Source organism: Fukomys damarensis, unplaced genomic scaffold, assembly GCF_012274545.1.
Source record: "Fukomys damarensis isolate Sample0158 unplaced genomic scaffold, DMR_v1.0_HiC HiC_scaffold_37, whole genome shotgun sequence".
NCBI classification, from domain to species: domain Eukaryota; kingdom Metazoa; phylum Chordata; class Mammalia; order Rodentia; family Bathyergidae; genus Fukomys; species Fukomys damarensis.
The window spans coordinates 15,788,518-15,797,235 of NW_022900949.1; the positions used below are offsets into that span (position 1 = coordinate 15,788,518).

At 35.2% G+C, this 8,718-nt stretch overlaps 1 protein-coding gene across 1 annotated transcript in view; it reads left to right on the forward strand.

Annotated features, from left to right (window-relative positions):
- The window catches only part of LOC104872558 (olfactory receptor 7A10-like), a 9,619-nt gene extending 4,560 nt beyond the window's left edge, over positions 1 to 5,059 (forward strand). The window contains 2 exon segments of the mRNA XM_033759656.1: positions 4,095 to 4,677; positions 4,680 to 5,059. Coding sequence (XP_033615547.1) covers positions 4,095 to 4,677; positions 4,680 to 5,059 — 963 coding nt within the window.
- The last annotated feature ends 3,659 nt before the right edge of the window (positions 5,060 to 8,718 follow it).

Genomic DNA, 8,718 nt, shown 5'->3' on the forward strand with positions numbered 1-8,718 from the left:
TTTTTTTTTTGTTACTGGAATGGTTCAGTCCTACAGAAACTTCGGTTTAACTTCTGCAGACTGCTGTGGCCTTGTGGGGGGAAATTAAAGATTAAAAACATGAGGTTATTTTAAGAGGCTAGAAGAAACAGGAGAATACAGCCTGTGATGGTGGCATCAGGTCCCTAACATTAATCACTCTTTCACTTCTCTTAAAAATGTTTTTAATAATTAATTTCCAGTAAATGGTTAGTTAAAAGTAGAATTACAGAATCATGTTCATGTGATTAAACTATAGTTATTTTAGAATTTTCATTGAGAAATTTTTTATTGAAATAATTTTAAATTCATTCATTTAGTTAATCATTCTGTTTATTAGTTAAGACATGATCAAAATATACAATACATGTTTAAATTGTAAATTTACAATTGCCACTATTTCTCCTTTGATGGACATATTGCCATTACTATCCCTCAAAATAATTCCCCTCTAAATACTTCACTCACTTTAAATAAACTTAATCTTCCTTGACACTTTTTGAAACAGTTATGGAAGTCCATTTTCACAAATGTCTTTATTTAAAGTGATAGTTCTCATATAAACTCTTAATTTTTAAACTTTTTCAGTTTTGCAACTTTTTATCCTTTGTGGACACATTTGAGTAAGCAAAAGAAGTAAGATCTCTGTTTAATTGGATAGATGATTTTGACAAAAAGTCAAAACACAATGAAATAACTGCTTGTATGTTATAATGTCCCCAGGGATACATTATATGAAAAAAAGAAAGTAGATTATCATGGCAAGTATAAGATTTTATAGTTACTAGTAGAGTGAACATTGGTTTCTCAATTTGTGTGTTTCAATTGAGAATCATCATTTTAACTTTTTGCTAGATTTGTTTTGTTAGCATTTTCTTAAAGATAATTGCATATATTTCATTTAAGGATACTAGCCTACAAGTTTTTTATTCCTTTAGATTATTTGTCTGGGAAAATTTTGACTCATAATACAGAAACTCAAATGCTACCTAACAAAGAAATAAGGAAAGGTTAATTTTGATCTACCAGATGTCTTCTAAATAAATATAATATATGATTTCCTTCCTATATACAAAATTGCCAAAGTGACATATGCATGGAATAGAATGGTGGTGTCAGACAAATGGAGGATGGAAAAATATGGGTTTTTAAATATCTTTTTAATAACTTATGTTTATTAAATTCTGAGGTATATACTGTGCAACATCATGACTAGTGCTAACAATATTTGGGTGAAATATTTGCTGTGAGTGTCAATCTCACACTATGTTATCAAAAATGATGACAAAGAGTTAACAGCAGGACTTCCTCTAAGGTGAAGGATGCATAGATGATATTTATTTTTTTCGATGGCTTCATATGTATGATATATATCTGGACTCTTCATTGCACACATTCTTTTTTATTTTTAATTGAGTTTATTGGTACATTTTAGGGATACAGTACAGTTACATTCATTGTTAGGATCTTGCACCTCTACATGAAGGGGTCTTGGTTCTTATTTTTTCCCCTTGTCCCTGCCCTCCCTTCACCCATCCTCCCCTCCCCATTTACAACCACTTTATTTCCATCTTTTCATTTTCTCACATTTTTCTTCTCCCTTGTTACTCTTTCCCTACCCATCCCACCTTCCCTATGCCTTTGGCCCTTTGCTTCCCATTTCACAATATCAGTTATCTCATTAGGATCTTATGTACTATTACAGATTATTCACACCAGAGAAACTATTTGGTATTTATACATGTGTGACTTATTTATTTCACTTAGGAGTATATCCTCAATACGTATCCATTTTCCTATGAATGAATCTAATTTCTCATTCTTTATGGCTGAGTAATATTCCATTTTATAGAAAAACCACATCTTCTTCATCCAGTTTCCAACTAATGGGCAAATGGGCTGTTTCCAAGTTTTAGCTATTACAAACTGTGCCTCTATAAACATAGGTGCACATACATCACTGTGATATGATTCTTTTAGTTCTTTTGGAAAAATACCCAGCAGAGGGATGACTGGGTCAAATGGAACCTCTACTTCCAGCTCTTTGAGGAATCTCCATATTGATTTTCATAGTGGTTGCACCAGTCTGCACTCCTACCAACAATGGAGAAGGGTTCTTTTTCCCCACCACCCCAAAAACATTTGTTATTGTGTAATTTCTTGATAGCAACCATTCTTTGTGGGGTGAGGTGGAATCTCAGTGTGATTTTCATCTGCATCTCTAGAATGACCAGTGATGTGGAACATTTTTTCATGTATGTACTTGCTGCTTTTATTTCTTTGTCCTAGAAGTATCTGTTCATTTTGGATGCCCATTTTTGAATCGGGTCTTTACATTTTGGGGGGCTGATTGTTTTGGATTCTTTATATATTCTAGATAATAGTCCTTTGTCTGAGGAGCAGCTGGTAAAACTTTTTTCCCACATTGTAGGTTGTCTTTTAGTTCTATTGATGGTTTCTTTTGCAGTGCAAAAGCTTTTTAATAAGGTGAGATCCCACTTGTTGATTCTTTCTGCTAGTTTCCGTGCTATGGAGGATTTGTTCATAAAATCTTTTCCTATGCCAGTGTATTCCAGAGTTCTGCTTAGCTTATCTTCCAGTAAGTTTAGTGTTTCTGTGTTAATATTTAGATCTTTAATCCCTTTGGATTTTAATTTAGTGCATGGTGAAAGATAAGGGTCCAATTTTAATGTTTGGCAGGTTGAGATCCAGTTTTTCCAACACCATTTATTGAAGAGGCTATCTTTCCTCCATTGAGGATGGTCAGCTCCTTTGTCAAAAAAAAAGTATCTGAGGATATCTGGAATTGTTTTTGTGTCTTCCAGTCTGTTCCACTGATCCTTAGGTTTGTGTCTTTGCCTGTACCATGCTGTTTTTATCACAGTGGCTTTGTAGTATAGTTTCAAATTGGGAGTTGTTATATCCACTGCCATGTGTCTTTTGCCTAGGGTGGCTTTTGCTATTCTAGGTCTCTTATGGTTCCAAATGAACTTTTGGATTCTTTTTTCTAGTTCTGTGAAATATAGTGTTGGAATTTCAATTGGCATTACTTTGAATATGTATAGCAGTTTTCTTTCTATGAGAATTTTATTTCAAGTTGCTTCAAACAAAAACACAAAGTCTCCATGTGAATAAAAAATCCTTCTGCCTCTTGAATATCTTCACATTTCAGCAGCTTTAGAAAGGCTACCTACTTCCTCTGTTTTCTCAAGCAGGAATACTTCATTATCTCCCTCTTGTTCATTCAAGTTGTTACATAATGGCTTTCTTTTGAACTTGTTTATCTGAAACAAGCTCCTTTCTCAGGACCTTTGCACTGCTCATTTCTCCATCCATACACATCAGTAGATAACTTTGTGGCTCCCCAAATATCTTAATTTGATGTCTCAATTCAAATGTCATCTTCTTTATAAGACTTACCTGTCCACCTATAAGGATAATATATTTTCCCAGAATTATTTGGACACCTATATTTTCCTCAAAGAAAGTACTAGCATATATGATACATTAGCATCTCTTTTTAACTAATACATACAAATTATGTACATTTATAAAGTGCCATGATTATAGATATTAGATAGACAGATAATAGAAGATAGATAGAAATACAGATTATATATATTGTAATGTTCAAATAGGTGTATATCCTGAAATATTTGTCATTTTGTGCTAAAAACTAACTTTTCTTTTTTCATACTTTACTTATCTACTTGGAGTTTTCCTCATGAATGTATTGCCAGGAGTTTTTCCAGCACCCCATACACATTACCTTGATAGTGCCAGGAATTATTATTATATATATTTTTTTGGTACCAGGGATGGAACTCAGGTCCTTGTGCATGCAAGGCAGGTGGCAGAACCACTAAGCTAAATCGCTGGTCCCTACCGGGAACCTTTTTGTAATCATTTTATAGTTCTCAGGAGCAAGAAACATTTTTTTATGAAAGGTACAGATTTGTGCAATACGCTGCATTAAGGAAAAGACAGAGATGAAAATTCCCAATAACAAATGGTGCAAGGAATGCATTGAGGAACAACAGGTATAAAATTAGTCATGTTCTTTTTTTTAATAGTAGTTCTATGGTAGTGCATGGAACAAAGAAACAACACGGATTTCAGAATTTCTTCTTCTGGGATTTTCAGAGGACCCAGAACTTCAGACCCTCATCTTTGTTCTTTTCCTACTCATGTACCTACTGGCTGTGACTGGAAACTTGCTCATCATGCTGGCCACCATCTCTGACTCCCACCTGCACACACCCATGTACTTCTTCCTCTCCAACTTGTCCTTTGTGGACATCTGCTTCATTTCTACCACTGTGACCAAGATGTTGGTGAACATCCAGAATCAAACCAAGGCCATAACTTATGAAGGATGCATCCCCCAGATTTATTTATTTTCAGTGTTTGTAGGATTGGACTGCTTCCTCCTTGCTCTTATGGCCTGTGGCCAGTTTGTGGCTATCTGTCACTCCCTGCATTACATGGTCATAATGAGCCATCAACTTTGTGGATTGCTGGTGCTGTTGTGTTGGGTGAAAACTGTCATGAATTCCTTGTTACAGTATTTTATGGTGCTACAGCTTTCTTTCTGCACAAACTTGGAAATCCCTCATTTTTTATGTGAACCTATTCAGTTGGTTCACCTTACCTGTTCTGATACTTTTTTAATGACATGGTAATAAATTTTGTAGCAGGGCTTCTGGGTGGTGGTGCCCTTGTAGGTATCCTTTACTCTTATTCCAAGGTTCTTTCCTCCATACATGCAATTTCATCAGCTCAGGGGAGGTATAAAGCATTTTCTACCTGTGTGTCTCACTTATCTGTTGTCTCCTTATTTTATTGTACACTTCTTGGTGTTTAACTAAGTTCCACTGATACACAAAACTCACACTCAAGTGCAAAAGCTTCAGTGATATACAGTGTGGTCACACCTATGCTGAATCCATACATCTATAGTCTAAGGAATAAAGACATCAAGAGTGCTCTGAAAAGACTATTTGAAAAAGAGATTATTAAACTGTCATCTGTTTTGCTATAAATAGGTAATGTTGATCACAGAATTTAATACCCCCAAAACTGCAATATTTGATCAGGTATAAAAAAAGAAATTGTGCCTTTTCATTCTACTTCTTAGCATTTTCATTTCTTACATTTTAATTTCTCTATATTTATGTAACTCACTTTTTAAAGCTGTCTGTTCTCTTGGACATAGAAGGTGTTCTCATCATGTTCTTGGTGTTGTTTTCAATTATTGGATTAGAAATAAGAGAAATTTTCATTTGTCTCTTGGAACAAGGCAGAATTCTTAAGAACAACTTTTTCTCAAATGCCATAGATCATACTGAGTTAATTATGTTGTTAGTAAAACAAAGAGACAAGTGTTTTACTACTATAAAAAACACCATACTTGCTGGTGAAGGCCTTTTGTTTAATATTGTACCACAGGATTTTCTGAGACCACAATTTGGCACTAGGGGATTCATCATTCATTCATTCATAAATTTTTATTTTACTTACTTAACTTATCTTCCTGCCAGTACAGATTAGAACAGATCAATGTGTTTTATCATAAGAATTAATTTATCTTGTATAGAAATTCTACTGCAAGAAATCGGTTTCCTTTTAACCAAAGTAAATAGTGCTGCTCTGCTGAAAACTTCCAATATATTATTCCTAGGCTGAAAAGAAATTCCACACAATTCATAGACTCAAAGACAACTTGCCTAGCTCAGGATTTAACAGTGGTAAAGAAACTTCACTTCACCCTGATTAGGCTGAGAGCATTCACATCTGTAGGGCTATTTTTTCTGCATTTTTTTGTTGTTGTTTATTTTGCTCTTTAACATAGTCAAAGGTTTCCATTTTTATTCTGGTATTTCCTGGGCTAGACATATAGGTTATTCCAGGGAACAGTATTGAAAATACATATATACAACAAAGGCTGAGGATTTGGAAAGTGGATTAGAGGTGAAGCATGAGCTCAAATGCTAATGTCCTGAATGTGAGAAGTGAACAGAGGTGGAGTCACTTTGGAATCCATGGGTTACAAAGTGGACAGCATGAGGTGATAGACAAGGACCTCGTCTCTTGTGTTATTCCCATGCAGAGAGTTCTTGTGATCATCAAGGCTCACTCGTCAAGAACAAAAAAAAAATGTCCATTTTATTTTCATCAGGCTCTTTGGCCTTTTTTATTCTTTTTGGTATATATTGTCAGTACATACTGATCATGTGCCACATGGGAAATTGGCATATATCTGTAACACATCTTAATTCTCTTTTCATCCCCTTCACCTCCCCTCTGACCCTTCCCTCAATTTTCTTGATCCTTTTGCCTTTTTCAGTTTCTATTTAGGTAGCTCTCCTCTAGTGGTCTTTGAAGTTGTGAAGACATTATATAATGGTATTGTTTCATTGCAATGCACACCTGGTGCAAAACTTTCCTCTTTTTACTTTAACACATTTTAATTGTATACAATAATGGGGCATAGTGTAATATTTGGGTGTGTGTACACAATATGTCATAATTCAGGCACAGCAAGCACCATCGATGTCCATCCTATCAGATATGTACTATTTGGCTTTGTAAGAATCACAATTTTTTTCCAGATATCTTGAAATACACAATATAATACTGTTAACCATAGCCACCCTACTGTGTCATAAAACACTAAAACTTAGTTCACCAATTGTAGTTTTGTACCTCATCACCAGCATCTACTTTCTCCCCTAACACTTCTCAGCTTCTAGAAGCCACTATTATCTCTGCTTGCACATATGAGTCAGAATGCAGGATTTGTCTGTGTCTGGTTTATTTTACTTGACATATTGTCCTCTAAGATCACCCACTGCACGGAACTTCACAATAGCCAAGCTATTAAATCAAACAGTGTCTATAAATGAATGAAAGAATACTGAAAAAATGGTCTATCTACACAATGGGAAATTGGTTAGCCATTAAAAAAATAAAATTCTATTCCTTACGGGATGTAGTCACTTGGGACCTTGTGTAGATGTTTTATGTGAATGACATGTTACAAAAATTACAAAAGTATTGTGGACACTGTGTACCGCTATAGAGAACATTTAGCTGGAAGTAATAGTAATTCACGTCTAAACCATTCTGAAGGAATTGGTCTGTCACTTCATTTTTCTGCACTATCTTCCCCAATGTATGTATTTTATCCTCACAGCTACAGAATAAATGTTTCACCAACAGATATTGAATTCATGTTCCAGGACAGATGACTGGGATTGGAATCAAGGATGGAGTATAAAGGAGGATTCCTCACAGATCTTTCAAAAAACAAACTTTCAAATGTTGTATCAAATACACACACACACACACACACACACACAAATGCAATTTCAAAATGTCAGTGAGTTTTCAAAAAGTGTATTAATGCAAGTACCCACAATTCAGAATTCAGACCAAGAAATAAAATCTATGCAGCTACTCAAAAACTTGCCTCATGCTCAATTGCAAATACTACTTCTGCTCCTATGATAACCACCCTTTTCCACAAAGTTAGGATAAAGACTCCCATTGGCTCTTTGAAGCTGCGTACAAATAGAACTATACAATAAGCGATTTTGTGCCAGCCTCATTCTACTTAATACCGTCCTTCGAAGTTATGTTTGATCATTATGAAAGTACATTTATTCCATGCAACTCCACATACAAGACTTCAGCTTATGTCTTTTTGGTCAAAGCTTGAGCTCATGATATAGTAGACAAAATAATGTCCTTCAACAATGTTTATGTCCAGATCTCCATAGCCCAATAAATATGTTTGTCTACATAGCAAAAAGACACTTCAGTCAGAGTCAAAATTTAATTTCCCAACAAACTGACCTTAGACAGAGACATGACCCTAGATTCTATGACTGAGCCAACATTATTATGCTCCTTAAATATGTGAGAATAAATTAGGGTGAGAGATACAAATTTTGTTTCAATCTTATATACACCATTAACCAGTTTTCTCATGATCATTTGTTAAAGAAGCTATCTTTCCTTCAACATAAGTTTTTGTGTCCTTTGCAAAAATCTGGTGACTGAAGGTACCAGGGATTGCTTTTGTATCTTCCATTTGATTGTATTGGAATACATATCTATTTTTGTGCTATTAACATACTATTTTTATTACTTTATCTGGGTAACATAACTTGAAATCCAGAATTGTGATGCCAAACCAGGCATGGTGGTGCACACCTGTAATCCCAGCACTTGAGAGGCTGAGGCAGGAGGATCACTGTGAGTTCAAGACAAGCCTGGGCTACATAGTGAGTTCCAGGGCAGTCTCAACTACATAGTGAGACCCTGTCTCAACTCCCCCCCAAAAAACAACCCAGAATTGTAATGCCTTCTTTGCTGTCTGGTCAGAATTGCTTTGGCTATTCTGGTACCTTCTGATTCCACATATTTTTTTTTAAATTGAGTTTATTGGTACATTTTAGGGATACAGTACAGTTACATTCATTGTTAGGATCTTGTACCTCTACATGATAGGTCTTGGTTCTCATTTTTTCCCCTTATCCTTGCCCTCCCTTCAGCTTCCTCCCCTCCCCATTTACAATCACTTTATTTCCATCTTTTAATTTTTCGCATTTTTTCTTTTCTCTTATGGCCCCTCCCCTACCCATCCCACCTTCCCTACACCTTTAGATCTTTGCTTCCCATTTTACAATGTAAGTT